Source organism: Magnolia sinica, chromosome 6 (genome assembly GCF_029962835.1).
Source record: "Magnolia sinica isolate HGM2019 chromosome 6, MsV1, whole genome shotgun sequence".
NCBI lineage: Eukaryota > Viridiplantae > Streptophyta > Magnoliopsida > Magnoliales > Magnoliaceae > Magnolia > Magnolia sinica.
Window position 1 is genome coordinate 104,854,366 of NC_080578.1, and position 18,903 is coordinate 104,873,268.

The 18,903-nt window shown below is 39.8% G+C and overlaps 2 protein-coding genes across 13 annotated transcripts in view; both read left to right on the forward strand.

Annotated features, from left to right (window-relative positions):
* The window catches only part of LOC131249417 (pentatricopeptide repeat-containing protein At1g03100, mitochondrial), a 60,226-nt gene extending 48,393 nt beyond the window's left edge, over positions 1-11,833 (forward strand). For 2 of the 12 annotated variants that reach the window (XM_058250190.1, XM_058250189.1), the window contains exons 2-4: positions 6,798-9,417; positions 9,674-9,750; positions 11,451-11,833. In XM_058250190.1, coding sequence (XP_058106173.1) covers positions 6,886-9,255 — 2,370 coding nt within the window. In that variant the 5' untranslated portion in view covers positions 6,798-6,885 and the 3' untranslated portion in view covers positions 9,256-9,417; positions 9,674-9,750; positions 11,451-11,833. Of the gene's footprint in view, positions 1-5,198; positions 5,710-6,797; positions 9,488-9,673; positions 9,839-11,450 lie in introns of all 12 variants that reach the window. The other 10 variants (XM_058250194.1, XM_058250185.1, XM_058250195.1 and 7 more) reach the window with 10 other exon arrangements.
* A 2,743-nt stretch (positions 11,834-14,576) lies between these two features.
* On the forward strand, positions 14,577-16,822 carry LOC131249817 (FCS-Like Zinc finger 2-like). The gene is made up of 2 exons (XM_058250573.1): positions 14,577-14,818; positions 16,474-16,822. The coding sequence occupies exons 1-2, from the start codon at positions 14,577-14,579 to the stop codon at positions 16,625-16,627; spliced, it is 396 nt and encodes a 131-aa protein (XP_058106556.1). The 3' UTR covers positions 16,628-16,822.
* The last annotated feature ends 2,081 nt before the right edge of the window (positions 16,823-18,903 follow it).

Sequence of the window (18,903 nt, forward strand, 5' to 3'; positions counted from 1 at the left end):
CTTTATTCCTACCCACTAACCAAGCAAGAGCGGCTACCTTTGGTGGAGCACCATATTTCCATACGTGGGCTTTGTGATTCACCCCACTGGCATTTGATCGATCATTGATCGAAATATATAATGATTTACGGAGAAGTTGCTGGACTTGTCATCCAACCACCTTTGTGAATCCCTATTTGAGATAGATGGGCGGACCTTGCTCAGCATTTCCCTATGGACATTTGGGTCTTCATCAATTTTCCAAATGTGCATATTGTAGGGGCTGGTACGCGCATATTGTATCCGTATCAGTTGGTGCTGATACTCGCTATGGTGGTGAAATGGGCGAAGTAAAACTCGGTGGTTGTATAGGCTATACATTGCATTAATACAGTATGGCTTCAATGTGTTGGTTGCGAACCGATATGCTTATAAGGGGTGTGTTTTGCAATTGTTCCACTTTTTCCTCTTTTCAATCATTTTCTTCATTCGAAGGATGATGCCTAAAAATTCTTTTTTGATTAGACTAGGCATATTTTGGAGATCAAAACATGAGTTGAACGAGATTTGATGAGGAGCAATAGATTAAAAAAAAATGGGTAAAATGTCACTTCGTTTTTTTCTTCTTTTAATTGTATTTTAACTTATTAGACGCAAATTACCAAATGCTTGATTTGTGTTGGATCAGGGCCCATTTGGTTGATTTTTCAAAATTTTCATATTTTAACCATTTTTTGCTAATTTTTGTCTAATTGGAGTTGCACATAATAAATGGATAAATGGCATTCTTTGATTATGTTGGGATAACATGCATATGATTACTTTGTAATAGTATTTCATTAGTTTCATTCACAACTAGTTGGGATAAGGTTTAGATGATGATGATGATAAGAGCTGGGCAATCCTGACCCTATTCGGTGGATCCGACCCGATCCGACGGCCTGGATCGGTGCGGATCGAGTAGGGCAGCTCAGATCCGTAAACTTTTCAGATCGAGTTCGGATCCATACCTATCCGGACCGATCCGATCTGGAACGGGTCTAGCTAGCTCAGGTTTAGGGGTTTTGATTTTTGAAAGGGAGCTCTGGCATTTTATGATGGGTCATGACATTGTCATGCATGAGTCATGCATGTATGAGGGTAACGAGTAATGATGATTTGATGTTAGTGGGAAGGTTGTACGGGCGTCTGACAGAGAGAGAGAGAGAGAGAGAGAGAGAGAGGTAAAACGTTCGATTTTTGAGTTAAAGGCTTGTTACTTTGCCCCAATTTTTTGATGATCCAGACCATTGATGTATAAGGAAATAGATTAGATGGACACCATAGAAAAAATCACGTCCATCAAAGATTTTACATGTACAAAATGATGTGATGAAAACGGTTGTCAAGAAATTGCAGCTTCTAATTGCCTTTGTATGTGAGTTACAGATTGAGAGAGGATTATTATTATTTTTATTATGTGGAGTAGATGACTTAGGATGTTTAAATGAATGGTTTGGATTTTTTGATGGAGGGGTAGAAGGACCGAATAGGGTGGGCGAGCCTACTTTATGCTTTTTGTCTTCTTTTTTTTTTAGGGAATAATCTTTGCTTCGGATAATAAATTCCAGTAATCAGCCAATTAGTTGAGGATAGTGTAAAAACAGACAGTCATGTGCTTGAGAGTTTTGCCGAAGGCCCAGATGACATAGAAAATGGCATGAGCAATAAGAGCAATGCCTAGTCTACACAAAAAGTGAGCAACATGTGCACGTTGAATGTAGACTAGTGGTTGTCATTTCTCCAACTGGCCATTTCATCATACATGTGTGGCTCACCTGATAAATGGACAAACATCTAGCTTCACACGTTGGTGAACCTTACAAAGGCGTCGGGTTTCTTATTTGGAAAGATCCTACAGGTCCCAATTGATGGAGACCCAAGAAAGATGTGGGACGTTGGGAGATGGAGAGAGCATTTGTGGTTGAAGAGAAAGATTAGGCAGTAAAGAATCCAATAAAAAGAAGATGAAGATAGATAAGTAAAAGCACTGTGAGAGAGAGAGAGAGAGAGAGAGAGAGAGAGAGAGAGAATGCAGAATACAAAGCTGCAGTTGATGATAGAATGAAAAAGAAAAAAGAAAGAGGTAAAGACTTGTTTCTTGAAGAATCCTTCCATCTGTGTTGGACAGATTGATCCGATTCGCCGGTGTTGGATGAGGATGAGGTACAGACCTTCTTTCTTCGCTCTTATCCCTCATCTACGTTTCTTTCTTTCTTCTGTCTGCGTTTTATTTCAGATTGAGAGAGAGAGAGAGAGAGAGAGAGAGAGAGAGAGAGAGAGGCCTGACGAGCGGGAAGGTTGTAGGTAGGGAAACAACATAGAGCCCTGTGACAGGGCGCGGATTAGGCGAGTTCCGGGTAACAGCATAGCGGGTGAGTCCACCGGGTGCGGATTAGGCGTGTTACCCTTCACTATGAGGCCTACCTCAATTATGTGTTATATATCCACGCCGTCCATTAGTTTTTTTAGCCCATTTTAGGTCATCTAGACCAAAAAATTAAATAGATCCAAATCTCCACAGAAACAGTGGTGATTGAAAGCCACCATTAAAAAACTGCCTAGGGATACAGTAATGCCCACCTTAATGTTTCTTTTCCATCCAACCCTTGATAAAGTTAACCAGACATGGAGGAAGCGGATACATAAAGATGAGCTTTGTTAAAGTCCCTTGAATACATTAATACATAGGGGTGTACATCGAGTTGAACCGAGTCAAGCTGGCCCTTGCTCGAACACCAACGGACTTCAGCTCAAACTCGGCTCGACTCGGTCCTCGAGCCCGACTGTCCTGCTCGGCTCGGCTCGGTTCAAGTCAGTAGCTCGGGCCAGCTCGAGCCAAGATCGAGCTGAGTTTGCTATTGATGCATTTCCACAAACAATTGAACTGCAACTTCAAAAATTCACTGTTTTACAAACCAAATAGCTATTTGATTTATCATTGCATTAATGATTATTATTATTTTTTAAATCATCTTTTAAAAGTAAAATATATAGCATGATAGCAATCGAAATTTTATCAAATGACTCAAGCGTGGATAATAGGGCTGCAACTTAAACCCAAGCTTTGGTTGTGTTGGGTCAGATTGTTGAAAAACACCAACCTTATTTAAATTGGTTTTGGGTTTTGGTTGAGCAAATTCATGTATTTGGGTTGAATATTGAGGACCTTGGATTGGGTTGTCGAGATATAGCATAGAAGCACCTTTCTACCAAAGATTGTCTCCAACCTTTCATACCTCCCATGAAATCCTTCTTATAAATGAATCTCTTTCCAAAAGGTGGCACAATTTTTTTGTGGTCTAAAGCGGATCCTGCACAGTGTAATGGCTCTTCTCAATCCTACTGCACAGTATGGAAGAAAACACATACTTGATAGCTTTGGGTTGTGTATACATGAATGAGGGTTTTATACCAACTGAACATTAGGTTGGATCTGATGGACATTACTTTGGTTAGGGATCCCCTCACCACCACAACATCTACGTTTGTAGGGGTTGCTAAATAGATGGCCAAACTGTTTGAGTTCTTAGTTGTAGATGATTGTTATATTGATATGTCTACCCCATGCTTGGGGTCAAAGGCATTCCGTTTAAATTAAGTTGAAAAAGACTAGTATACTTAACATAATACACAGGTGTTATGATTGGTGTCGAATCGTCACTATTTCCTGTTGTGTGGCCAACTTGAATTTTTCCTATTCAAAATTTTGAGCTCATGTGCTAACTTGAGTGAATGAAACTGTTGGATGGGATGGATTTCTTACAAACATTGCAGTGGCCCTCAAACCATTTTGGAATAAGCACAATAGTTATGCCACTCACATTATCAATGGATGGGATGTCATATAAACGTCACACTGAGCCCAAAAAGGTTCTAATGGTAGGCATCCCCATGTGAACTGTTTCCTATGGTGTGTCCCATTTGACACCCATGGATCTGATGAAACTAATGGACAGAGAGCATGTCATCCCATCCACTGATAATGTGAGTTCTATGTTGCTTTTGGATGCAGATTGCATGGTCCATTGTGCCTTCTCATTTATGAGCCCAAAATTAAAGCAAATTCGAAGTTTAAGTGGACCGCATCAGTGGAAACAACTGGGATAATGATTTCCACCGCATTGATATTTATTTGTCATTCAAACTGTTCATCAAGTCACACAAAGCTAACGAAGGAAACACAAATATGGCTAGGTCCACAACTTGTGCGGTCTCAAGAAGTTCTCACCATAGGCACGGGTTGGGATGGGGTAATAACTTAGTGGGTGACTCACTGATTGTGGGGCCCACTTTAATGTATGTGTTGTATATCCAGCCATTCATCCATTTTGCCAGCTCATTTTAGTGCATGGGCTGAAAATGACAAATTTAAAAATCTGAGTTAGGTCACACCAAGGTAATGTTTTTTGCATATCCAAATATCAAGTGGACCACATCCTAAAAAAACATTTAGTGAACAATTGACCTTTTCGCTCCAGTACTATGTCATACAATCATTTGCTCTAAAAGCTAAGCTGGTAGAGGATGGTGTATTAATAGGGGTGTACACGAACCGAGCTAGCTCAGTTAGCTCACTCGACTCAACTCGAAAAAGCTCGATTTGACTCGGTTCAAAGCTGAGTTCGAGCTGGGGCGAGCTGATTTTTTGTGCTCGAAAATGAGTTCGAGCAGAGTTCGAGTAGGCCCCAGCTCGACTTGACTCAGATCGAATCCAGCTCGAATCTAGCTTGGATTGAACTAGTTTGGTGACTTGGTTACTTTGCCATTGATGTTGCTCACCAATTGTTTGATAACATGACTCAACGAAATGTGGCTGGTGGCAAGCAAGGTACTACCTTTTTTTTTGGGTTTTTATGTTACTTGGAAGGTGTTTGATAAAACACCTGTAAAACTATTGCCTCTGTTTGTAAAGCACTGGGTTTTTTAAGTTGCAGTTCAAGTGTTTGTGGAAATGCATCAATAACAAACTCAGCTCGATCTTGGCTCGAGCTACTGACTGAACCGAGCCGAGCCGAGCAGGCTAGTCAGGCTCGAGGACCGAGCCGAGTTTGAGCTGAAGTCCGTCGGTGTTCGAGCAAGGGCTAGCTTGACTCGGTTCGACTCAATGTACACCCCTATGTATTAATGTATTCAAGGGACTTTAACAAAGCTCTTCTTTATATATCCGCTTCGTCCAGGTCTGGTTAACCTTATCAAGGGTTGGATGGAAAAGAAACATTAAGGTGGGCATTACTATATCCCTAGGCAGTTTTTTAAGGGTGTGCTTTCAATCACCACTGTTTCTTTGGAGATTTGGATCTATTTAATTTTTTGGTCTAGATGACCTAAAATGGGCTAAAAAACTGATGGACGACGTGGATATACAACACATAATTGAGGTAGGCCCCACAGTTAAGGGTAACACACGTAATCCGCGCTTGGTGGACTCACCCGCTATGCTGTTACCCGGAACTCGCCTAATCCACGCCCTGTCACAGGGCTCCATGTTGTTTCCCTACCTACAACCTTCCCGCTCGTCAGGCCTCTCTCTCTCTCTCTCTCTCAATCTGAAATAAAACGCAGACAGAAGAAAGAAAGAAATGTAGATGAGGGAAATATGCGAAGAAAGGTCTGTACCTGATCCTCATCCAACACCAGCGAATCGGATCAATCTGTCCAACACAGATGAAAGGATTCTTCAAGAAACAGGTCTTTACCTCTTTCTTTTTTCTTTTTCATTCTATCATCAACTGCAGCTCTGTAATCTGCATATTTTTTCTCTCTTTTTCTTTTTCCCTTTCTTTTAGTCCTTTAACTTATCTATCTTCTTCTTCCTTTTATTGGATTCTTTGCTGCCTAATCTTTCTCTCCAACCACAAATGCTCTCTCCATCTCCCAACGTCCCACGTCTTTCTTGGGTCTCTCTTTTTTAATTATTTATATAGAGCGGCCCGCAACATGAATTGTATCAGGGAGGTGCCCGTGCCAGAGATAGGCACGCAGTCTCCTATTTGCTTGAATTGTGTCAGCAATGGGACAATTCCTTATCCATCAATTGGGACCTGTAGGATCTTTCCAGACAGGAAACCCAACGCCTTTGTGAGGTTCACCTGTGAACCTGGATGTTTGTCCATTTATCAGGTGAGCCACACATGTATGATGAAATGGCCAGTTGGAGAAATGACAACCACTAGTCTACATTCAACGTGCACGTGTTGCTCACTTAATGTGTGGACTAGGCATTCCTCTTACTGCACATGGCATTTTCTATATCATCTGGGCCTTTGGCAAAACCCTCAAGCACTTGACTGTCTGTTTTTACACTATCCTCAACTACTTGGCTGATTACTGAAATTTATTATCCGAAGCAAAGATTATTCGGTTACTGCTTGATATATGAACATACAGATGCATGCGCACACACCCTTTTGCCTACCTACCCATTTATTTACATTTAATTTGTTTTACTTGCTAATCCACTGGTCCTATCATCTGGTCTTTGATGAATTGTCCAAGTTCTTAACCATTCACTTGGTCCTGTTCCTTGATGGGTAAATTGTTTTGTGACTGCTGGATACCCTCCATCATAAATATCATTCACCATTTAATCAAGGGTGTGTTTGGTTGTACCAAATTTCATGAACTATCATGATGTTTGGTTCAACCTTACACACCCTTAGTTATGAAATAATCCGTCTTTCAATATCCATTGAGAGTAAGCATGTCATTGCATTTTTTTTTTTGGGGGGTCTTTTGGTTTGTTACAAAATCTATTGCCTTCTTTTTCTTTATTGCAGTCATGATGACCGTGGGGAATCCTTGAAGCCCTGTAAATATATCTGAGATTAGCTCATCATTACAAAATTTGACTGCTGTTTTTCAGCCATGATGGAAAGATTGCTAGCTGCTAGAAAACTCGGCTATCTGTTACCTTCAACATCTTCCTTAGTCAATGGTTGGCATTACAATACTGCTCAAATTTCTGGTTACCCATCCCTGGTCTGTTTAAACCACAGGTCTTTCAATAGGCTCTCCACTCTCGATAGCTTAGATGTGTACACAGTTGTGGCAAAGCCTGATAATGGTTTTAGCTGCTCATTCTTAGCCCCATTCTCCACTATGACTGGAATGATTTTGGTCCAGGCTCGGGACCCAGCTCGACTAGCTGTGGAGTTAGGAAATGCTCTTGATGAACGGAGATTTGAAGATGCTTGGAAGTTTTATGAGCAGTACATGTTGATGGAAGGATTTCCTAGGAAATCCATTCTAAGCAAACTCATTGCAGGTTTCACAGAGAGCGATGACCGCCGGTGGCTTGACAAAGCTTACAGTTTGGTGGAGCTGGTTTTTAATGAGGGTAAGCATCAGTTATTAGAGAAGGAATGCCTCATATATCACTCATTTGTCCTCGCAAGGTGTGGACTGCCAGTTCCCGCATCGACCATCTTGAGAAAAATCGTGGAGTTCGAGGAATTTGTACCCATAACTGCATGGTCGGGGATCATAGCACATATGTCACGAACAGCCCAGGGTGCTTATCTTGCTGCTGAGTTAGTTCTTGAGATCGGGCACTTATTCAAAGATAACCGGGTGGACCCACGGAAGAAGTGCAACAGACCATTGCTCTCAATGAAACCTGACACTACTGTTTTTAACATCACTCTGGTTGGATGTTTGTTGTTCGGGACTGCCCGGAAAGCTGAGCAGCTTCTTGAGCTGATGCCTAGAATAGGAGTAAAACCTGACGCGACCTCGCTGATCATAATGGTACACATTTATGAAAGGAATGGGCGTAGGGAAGAAATCAAGAAACTCAAGCGATACATTGATGAAGCCTGTGGTCTGGGTGATTTTCAGTTTCAGCAGTTCTACAACTGTTTGCTCTCATGCCATTTAAAATTTGGGGATCTGGATTCTGCATCGGAGATGGTACTGGAAATTCTCCGCAAGTCAAAAGAAGCTCGTAGCTCTTTGTCTGCCGCAACGCTAGTACTTGAAGCTGTCGGAACTGGTGGGAAGCCCTCCCATCAGAAACAAAGTTCCGTGCAGGCTGCTAACCATATAGAATCTAGTTTTTCAGATGAGCCTGCATTTATTGGTAGTGCTGCCCCATCATTTTTGGAGTTCTCCAGTGATAAGAAATTTTCAAGGCTTGAGGCAGAGGCTCATGAATCACTCGATCTGTTGCTGGGTGAGTTGCAGATGCAAGTTGAGCTGGTTACGTCCGATCGTGGTATCCTCCGTCCAACTGAAAGAATTTATGCCAAACTGGTTAAGGCCTACTTGGAAGCAGACAAGCTCAGTGATTTGGCAATGTTTTTAATCAGGGCAGATAAGGAGGATGGTCCTGTCTCTGCCGATAAATCTGCTGTTGTTCATGTCATTGATGCTTGCATCTCACTACAATGGCTGGACAAGGCACATGACCTACTTGATGAAATGCAGTTTGCTGGGGTGAGAATTGGTTCCGCTGTCTACTCATCCCTCCTAAAAGCCTATTGCAAAGCAAACCGGGCCAGGGAGGTCACATTACTTTTAAGGGATGCCCGTAAGGCAGGCGTCCAGATTGATTCAAGCTGCTATGAGGCTTTGATTCAATCTCGGGTGCTTCAAAAGGACACAAGTGGTGCTCTCCATCTATTCAAAGAGATGAAAGAGGCTAAGATATCGAAAACTGGTCATCCTGAATTTGAGATGTTGGTGAAAGGCTGTGCTGAGAGTGGTGAAGCAGGTCTAATGGCTAAGCTTTTAGAGGAAATAAAGGAAGAACAGAGAGCAGACTGTGGTGTTCACGATTGGAACAGTGTGATCTATTTCTTTTGTAAGAAGAGGTTAATGCACGATGCTCAAAAGGCTCTGAAGAAGATGAAGGCTTTGGGGCATCAGCCAAACGCTCAGACTTTTCATTCGTTGGTTACTGGGTATGCAGCTCTAGGGGGAAAGTATATTGAGATAACGGAGCTGTGGGGTGAAATGAAAGCTCTTGCCTCTTCCAGCCCAATTAAGTTTGATCAGGAGCTCCTGGATTCTTTATTGTATAGCTTTGTGAGAGGCGGGTTTTTCTTGAGAGCTAATGAAGTTGTGGAGATGATGGAGGGGGAGGGTCTGTTCATTGACAAGTACAAGTACAGAACTCTCTTCTTGAAGTATCACAGGACATTTTACAAGGGCAAAGCTCCCAAGTTCCAGACAGAAGCCCAGTGCAAGAGGAGGGAAGCTGCTTTGGCCTTTAAGAAATGGGCTGGTGTTTTTTGAAGAAAAATTTAGATCCATCCATCACAATCAAGGGTGTATTTTATCCAAGCGACATGAGACTATTGCCTTTTCTTCACTCAACATCTCAACTTTCCAACCCATCCAATTTGAGGACAACCGGCTGTGTCCATCAACATGTTGGCCATTGATGTACCAAACAGGGTATGTCAACTATGATTAGAAGCTAAACAAAAATTTAGTAGTGAGTGATCACAAGTTGTGCTCCCCTCGGGTTTGTCTTCTTCAATAAAATTCCATTCCCTTTAAAAAAATAAAAAATATAAAAATATAAAACATAGTAGCCAATTTTTTTAATTATTTTATTTTATTTTATTTTATTTTTTCTGAATTGGACAATGAAGCATAGAATTTGAAATATGCTGCAATGTACTTAAATGAGCATTTTGGTGCTTTGTAGGATCGGTGTTGGTAACCGGCATGAAGGAAGTGAATTTCATTGGTGGGCGTAGTACATTTTACAGAACAACAAATTGGGTATTGCTCAAATCAAATTACTGCTATGTGCTAAATGGTGAAGTATTATCCCATGGTTAGATGAGCTGGTAGAGATAGAAAAGTGTGTGTGAGTAATCCAAGTTTCAATCCCTAGTGTTACCTTTCAAATAAAATAAAAACAAAATCCTTTGTTGGTGGAGCTTCTATAGCCGTTGCATCTATAGGGTAGTTTTACTTGTGAGAATAACTTTCTTGCATACTTTCGATTAATTAATTGTGAAAAACGCATATTTTGCAATATAAAAATGGAGACATTAGGATTTCCCCCATTTTTCACTTAAATGTTATTTTTTAAGCCACAAATCCACATCAATGCATGATAATTCCATTTCAATCCATGCTAATATTTGAAATAAATGAAGTTTCTATGTATTTTTTCATCACATGAGATTCAATAAAACCAAGAGCAATTGAAATCACCTAAGGTATTGTTGTATTTCCAATGTAATGGGCCATTGTTCATCAAATCATGTTTAATTTGTGTTCAATTAGGACCCATTTAGTTGACCTTCAACAAGTCAATTCAATAGACAACATTCTCATCAAAGAATGGTCCGATGCACCATTGACTACATGGTCAAAACACACACACACACAAAAATGATAGATTCGTGGATATCTCATTTTCTTCCTATTTTTCTGATATTTTTTCATATTTTTTTGCTTCAAAAATTTTTTTTGACCGATATAGGCCAATGCGGGCCCGATTCCAATACGCGACACCGTATCGTATCATTTTTCCACGGGGCCTTTACGGCGGCCAATACCATCATTCAGTACCATGAGTAGACCTCCTTGGCATAAAACCAATCTGGTTTTCTAATATATTCATCTTATGCCTTGATCTTTGCTTATTCACTTGCTCCCAATGTTTTGTAGCATAGCTCATGAGTTGAGTCCCACTATAATTAGTGCAGCTCTATATGTCTCCTTTACTCTTATAAATTGGTACCACGTTACTTTGCCTCTGGCATTTTCTTCGATGAACAACTTTGTCAACCAAAATAACCCAGTATCTCTCATTGACTTCCAAACTTCTATTGGTATACCATTTGTTGATATGATGGGCTCCAATGTGTATGGTCCATGCACCAAAAATCATGCAAATTGGAAAAACCTGACCCATCAGTTGGTGGCCAGCAAATGAATGGTTAAGAATGGAATTACAGAAAAGCTCCCCATTCGACCAATAAAAGGTCTGTTGTTTTCAATGGTCAGGGCCTTCCAATGTGGGGACATTTGGTGCACGGACCATGTGGAGTCTATGGAATCAATGGTTTGAATCATTGAGCAATGGGCTCCACTTGTATAAACTGAAAACTTGAGATATGGTTGGAGGGCATAGCATCATCTTGACATGGTTTGCCCAGTTGTTTCTGTTCTTCAGGCATCCATGTTATCTAAGCCTTATCCCAACTGATTGGGGTCTGAAAGATTTGACCATGTCCACTTGCAAAAATTCATTAGAACTTGTACTGCTAAAATTTTCTCGGCATCATAGAAAATGACTCTTTTTGTTTATAAACAATATTGTGGATTCTGCACGTAGATTCTCAGACGAACAAAGAAATAACTTCTTTATTTGTCAAATAATATTTTGCTTGTGTTTGTTACATTGGAGAGGAGGATCCCTACTTTTGATTTTATTGTCCTTTTTGTCTTCCATTCCTGAATTGCAGGTTTGAACGACTTTATGGGGCTGTGGATATACGAGTAGTTTGATGTGTTCTTTGTTTTTTCTGTAATGTATGTTATAGAAATTCATGGCTAACTCTTCCAAAGTGAATCTGCTGTCGACGATAGCTCATGCACGAAGATGTTGGAGAGACGGCCCATAGCACTAATGTATCCTGTTAATGAAGATTTCTTTGCTACAACTGTGGAGGGAATGATGCTCTGATGGGAGAATTTTGCTGCCTGGCATGTATGTTTGATTCTTGGCAACTTCCTAGCATGTATTTGTTAGACAATTTTATTTTATTTTTTATTTTTATTTTTTGAGTTTTCCAAGATATGATAATTTCACTGGCTGTAATTTGAGGGTCCATTGTTTTAACCGCAACTAAATATGCTGATACTGGTTTGTTATATACCATTTTACCAGTGTTTGTGTAATGTGTTTCTTGGTATTTCTTGGTTTCTTTTCTCCATCTACCTCCTTTCTCCACTAAGGCTCATCCGCATGATGATGTGGTCTAAGACATCTATATGAAAGGTGGGCTCATTTGTACCATACATGTGGCATTCGTGCACAATGCTTGAGACATTCAGATGTTTGCCCCATCATGCATTAGTCATGGTGTAACAAATATTTAGTTGATTGAACTCTATTGTGGATCAAGCATAGCCTAGCCTGTCAGCAACACAGAACAAATTCCTAACCATCCAACTGGTGGCCACTCAATGAAGGGCAAAAAAAAAAAGGTCAGTGGTCAAAATTCAGATGGTTTAGCATGCACCATGCAACATTTGTTTTGACATTTGGGTTTGCCCATGCAGGTTTCTAATGAGAGGAAAGAGGGTAGATTGGTTGGTGGTAATTCAGTTGGGTTGTATTGAATAGAGGGAAATGAGCAGGACATGTTCTGCTTAGGAAATGGCTAGAGTAGAACAACAACCATCTGAATTTTGAGGTGAAGAGAAACACAGGTCTCCTGATCAATGATATGGTAATCTGACCACTTTCTTGCATATCATGTTTGTTGTAGAGATTTGTTGTGAAATCAATGTGGATGGTATTAGCTTTCAGGTTACCTAAGCAATATGTGTTTTGCCACCTTGTGGAAGTACATCATCCCTATGTCTAATTTGGAACATAGTTTAAAAAACCCAAAAAGTCGACTCAATTCAATGTCCATCCGGATCGGCTTGATTCGAATCAACTTGACTCAATATTCAACTATTAAATTAATAGGAATATTTAAGCAATAATACCTATTTAATAATTGATAAAACTATCATGGATGAAGTGCATGCCTTGGTGGTAGAGTTGCTTCACTCTCCCTGAAAGGTCAGGGGGTTCAACCCTCATGCTTTGCACTCAGTTTGAGTCTCGTCGAGTCGACCAAGGTAGCGTACCAACTTGAACAAGTCCTGCTGAGTTTGGCTGAGTTGAGCTCACCAGCGAGTTTCATGGTGATTCATCGAGTCAAACTGACTTGGCTGAGTTTCGAGAAGAGACACTGAATTTTATAACTATGATTGGGAAATAATACAGAGCTGTCTACATTCATTTCAAATTGGTTTTTTGTGGGTGTAGTTGCATTAGTGGTGGTCTTTAGATGGACAGTAGAAATAAGGAGTACTATGTTAGGTAGAGGGGCCTAAGGTTAAGTGATCCAAAACTTGTTATGATGTGCCTCCCCATCCATTGGCCATGTACCAAAAATAACTGAAATTAGGAGATCCAAAAAAAAAAAAAAGTGGATTCGCCCGTACAAATGTTGTACAATAAGGTTATCATACAAACCGTTGTAATGCAACTTTAGTGTGAAAAGTTAGTCAACTGAGTGGAAAGTAATTCAAATGCCTGAAAAAACTGGTTCAACATTGGGTGTAAAAAGAGTTGGAAGTGATTGGGACCACTTTGTTGTGTATGTCATCCAACGCACGCTTCAACTACCTACCACAAATCATTGCGACTGTTATAGAATATCTCCTCATATTCTCCTCAAAATTCCTAAAATTATATTATCGCCATTTTTTTCACTTTTTTAACATAATAAACATCTAAATATCTAAATTAATGAATGTATACCAATATTTAAAAATTTTAAATTATATATATATATATATATATATATATATATATATATATATATATATATATTAGTGAGATTTTACCGATATGAGAAAAACGTAAAAATCTGAAAATCCCCTAAGAAAAACTATGGGGAGAAATTGCCCAAGGAGGTTTGTCAGCATGCCAAAAAAAAGAAGTGTTGGATCATCAAGTGGGCCATACCACGTCAAAATACATGTGGTGGCCCAGACGATGGTTGGATTGAACCTGATTTTTGGTGTGTCTCACTTTTATAGCAGGGCGACCCTACTTAATGGGTTGGATGCCGTACCTTGTAAAATCATGTGTTTGTGTCCTGCACCCGTGCACTCACACTACAATGAGTGTTGCCTGCCTGTATTTTGGATTCGTGGGATTTTTGGAATCCAAGGAGAATGGGAGGGGGCACACATGATGGACGGATAGGATTTCATCAAAACATCAAGGGAACCGTCACCTCGATTTGTATGTTAAGTTTCTCTTAGAAACATGTGATGTTTCCTACTATAGCTAGCCATGGTGCGAAAAATCATGCCAATCTGTTGCTCATGAGCTTCCCATCAATAGCATGAAAATGGACCGTCAAGATTGACTAGAAAATCAAATAGGTCCAATCATCATCTTGAAACACATAGTAGATAGGTCCCACTTTGTATTTCTTATCATCCCGAATAACACTTTGATTTGATGATTCTAACCATGTGATTTATGAATCTTAAACAACCTACGGTTGGTACAAATTGGTCCTATTCAAATGGTTAGGATCATCTGATCGGTTTGATTCTTACACCATAGCTTTCTCTTTAGTAGTATGAATGAATGAACGGTTCAGATCAATGATAGATCACCTCGTGTGCCCTTTAAAAAGTTTGGGACGATGCCAACTTCCTCAGGTGGGACGTTCATATATCTCCGTCTCTTTTTCCCTACTCCAACAGTGACTCTACTCTACCAACAGAGATTAGGACTCTCTCTCTCTCTCTCTCTCTCTCTCTCTCCCCATTGAAAGAAGACAATGAGGCGCATGTACAGATCATCGAGCCAAGGGGAGCTGACCAGGTTCGATATACCATGGGAGGGGAAACCCAACTACATTGCTCCCAAGGCGCATGTTAGAAAGGTCTCCAAGTCAAAGGAAGCAACACCCAAGCCTGTATTTACGGTGGTGTCGCCCCCTCGATCCGAGAAAATGCAAAACAGATTTATGGAGACATGTCGGTCTTGCAATAACAAGTTGCTCCAAAACAATGACATCTTCATGTTCGGGTATGGACATCCTTTCACTCTCTATCCAATCACCATCTTATGCATTATTTGCTATTATACCAAGTATACTTTAAATTAGAACATTAAGAAGTGTTTCAAATCACCTTTTGATTTCCAAGGTCAGGATCGTATCTATATTATTTATAATAACATATAGAAGATGGACGTCCTACCTTACCATACAAATTGAGAATGAGTAGAAATTCTCTAATATTCGTTAAGGTAGAAATCCTTGACAATATAAGTTGTAAATCATGCTTTTATTACAAGGGGACAAAATTAATCCCAAAATATTAATCATGAATTTTTAGAGTTCATGAATGTGAGCATTTCAAAATTTTCGTTTTAAAAATCTAAAATCATCTACATAAAATGATGACCAGTGTTGATGCAAAAATATAAACGTCCTCCTTAGATTACTTGAGACCTGCAAAACAAGACAGATGGAGACCCTGACTGTAGCAAGGGACCCTCCGATGCCAAAATCAGACATGAAGGTTAGGTCTAGTTGAACATGCAGTTTTGGGAGTATTTTCTGAGTTAAATTGTGTGTACTTTTCACCGTTAGAGATGCCCTTTTTATAGTTGGTGGCGTGAAAGGAAATCTTCCTATTTAGCAAGGACGTATTGTAGAGGGATTCGAATCATTGGCATATTATAATGATCTTCCGAGATCTTCGACGAATATCTCGAACAGACCCGTATTGCAGTTGTCCTCCTAGATTCTTAGCTAGGATCTCGGATGAGTACATTTGGTAAGTTTTGGATGGTCGATACTAGGTCGGAACTGGTAGAAGTGCGTGGTAGGAGACTGAGGTGGACAGTCCGAGGTGACCCATATGGTTGCTTTTGAGAGTGGCTTGCCGACCTAAATTCTCTTGTAAACTGTGGACAGGCTTTCCCTCACACATGGTTGACATGCCAACTTGCCTTTGTCTGAGCACAGGGGCCGAGCTCCATTCCTTAGTGGAGTGTAGGCAGTAATCCGAGATGACTGTCCTATCCCATGGGACAGAAGGTGTTTTCAAAAAACGATCCGAATGGTAGCTCGAAAATGTACGGGACTGTGAAAGAGCTTGGTGTCTGATGGAAGCGAAGTTACTTCATCTTCTGGTAACCAAGCTCGAGGGGTAAACCGGTTCCTTACTAGGGTATTGTTGCTTTCTGGCCGTTTAGGGGCTCCTGGGTTGTAACCGGTGTTGACCGAGCTCACGTTGTACGCAAGTGTTCGACCTAACCTTATCTTATTGGCCAATCCATTTTTAACCATAACAATCAAAATCATAATTCAACTTAAATTTCTTTAGATTGCCTTTACAGCATAAAATATTGACAATGGACAATCCCAATCGTTGGACCAATCATCATGTGGGCCCAACAATGCCAAACATGTTCAGATAGTAAATTGTATTTGATATTCTTTATTTTATTTTTCTCATTGAAATGTTTTTCATGTGATCCACATTGAATTTTTTGAACATGTGGTGTCGATGCATGGAATGACCTGATTTTTTAAGTTAAAGGACATTCATGGCTGGGATTCATGCATTAATTGTTCCAAAAAGCACATGTAGGATAGTTTTAAATAGCATTCCTCTTTCTAGTATATTGTTAAGTTTGGAAATAATTAATGATGAAACTTTTGCTTAATGCAGTTGTTTTGGTGCATTTTGCACCTCGGAATGCCGAGAGAAAGAGATCAAAGAGAAAACTTCAGAAGAAAATTTTGAAGAGTTGGCCACGAGCTTCTGGAAAACCAAATCAAACTGTCCGATCCATCAGCCAGTTGCAAAAGATGCAATTTCTTAGTCTTTTATTTTTCTTTTTCTTTTCAAACCCTAGACCTTAGTGTTGAAACAACTGTTAAGAAATATATCTAATATAGATATACAACTAATATGACCTTTCTTAGTTAAGGATACTTTGTCCTTACTAAAAGGGTAGGATAGATTATATATATGTTGAAAGCTTAATACAACATGCAACAAAATAACCTTCTACACATGTAACCATGCATATTTGAGTACTACTATCAAACTTTAAGCACCGTACATGTTATGCATGTTAATTAATATAGACACATATGGGTCCCGACTTGTTAGAGTGTTAAGATCCCTCAATATATATTGAGCTTTCTTGATATACAGCGTACGCTATTCTCATGTAGCTTAAGCTTTTAGAGAAATTAGTTGTTTGACATGGTATTAGAGTGAAAGGTCATTTGTTCGAATCACGTAAGTGTATACATTCTCGTGTTGAGTTCCACCCTACATAGGACCTAGCTAAAGATGAACGGTTCTGTCAGGGATACTATGGGCCCCATAATGATGTATGTGTTTTATCCACATTGTCCATCCATTTTGAAATTTTAATTTAGGTGATTAGCCCAAAATTTAGGTAGATCGAATGCTTAAGTGGACCACACTATAAGAAATAGTGAGGATTTAATGCCTACCGCTAAAAACCTCTTCCACAAAAGTTTTGGATTAAGCTAATATTTATGTTTTCCCTTCATTTATGCCTATGTGACCTTATGAATAGGTTGTTGGATGAGAAATAATATAAATATTATGGTCGGCTCCAAGAAGGTTTCAATGGTGGGATCATTGTCATCATTGCTTCTTGTGGTTGAGTCTGCCCAAGCCTTTTACCGGCCTCATTTTAGGACTTATGCCCTAAAATAATCTTTCAAAATGGATATATGGGGCTTGCATAAAACACATCACGACTTGCAGCATGGAGCCTCTAATATGATTGTATGTCTCTAGCTTGGTCTTAGTGAGGTAGTGCGCAGTCCATGCTCATGTGTGAGTAAGTGGGGGTGGAGGTGTGTTAAAAAAAAAAAAAACAAATAAAATAAAAAGACGTATTATGCATGTCTTAATCCATCTTAAGTTCTTTACATTTTTCATCATTCTCTATCTAAATGCTTTTCAAAAAAAAAAAAAAAAAAACATATAATCTAACAATATGTTGATGGACAATTCAGTGTGACTTGGTCACTCCTTTTATTTTTCTTCTTACTGCGTTACTTTCACATTTCACAGGAAAGGAACATTTATTAGCCCATTTAAGAAAACCCATCCTTCCACATTCCATCACCATCAATCAAATCAGCCATGACTATATAAAGAAGTCACAAGCATAGGCTGATTGGAGATGTACAGTGGCCTATTTTCTCTAACAGGTTCTAAATGAGTCCCACCATGATATGGGCATGACAGCCAACCCATGAAAACCATGCCACTAGCTGTATTTGAGTCCCAACATGGTCCATGGAATCCAACCATCCAGTAGGGCCGCCCCATCATGAAAAATGGAAACCTCCAAAAATCATTAGGATCCATCCATATTTATGCCTCCATGTTGTTTTGGAGGTTTTTGAATGATTGTTCACTTACTTCCTATTTTCATGATGGATGACCCTACTCAATGGACAAGCTACAGTAACCTCTTATTTGATATTACTATTTTTTGGGACATTTCAATCACCATACTAGAATACAATACTCTGGTGCACGCCTGATGCACTGGCTCCACTAAATAATCATGCTACCCTGGTCCTCACATCATATAAAATAAGTAAAATGACCCATGTATGAAAATTCAAAGGTTGGATTGGGATGATTATTTAGGGCATCCCATCATCATAGTGAAGAGAAGAGGATCTGCCATTCTGGTTAGATGGTGTAACACATCTCATGATACTCCCACACCCTATAAAATAATGTAAAAAATAAAACCAACCTCAGATTGTGGCGTATATATAAATTCAAATTATATATATATTTCATATTGTCCCTAATGGTGTGGCCCACCTGATGATTGGATCAGAGACATTATTGGGGCCCATAGAATGAATGGGCCCACCTATTGAATGGATTAGATTTGCAGCGCTTGGCCAATGTGGATTGCCTGGAGATCTGGTGACTCAACTTCGTGGGGCCACAGTGATGTATGTATATTATCTACACCGTCCATCCGTTTTTCCAGATTATATTACGGCATGACCCGAAAAATGAGGAAGATCCAAAGTTCAACTGGACCACACCATAGGAAGCATTGGGGATAATGAGCCCACCGTT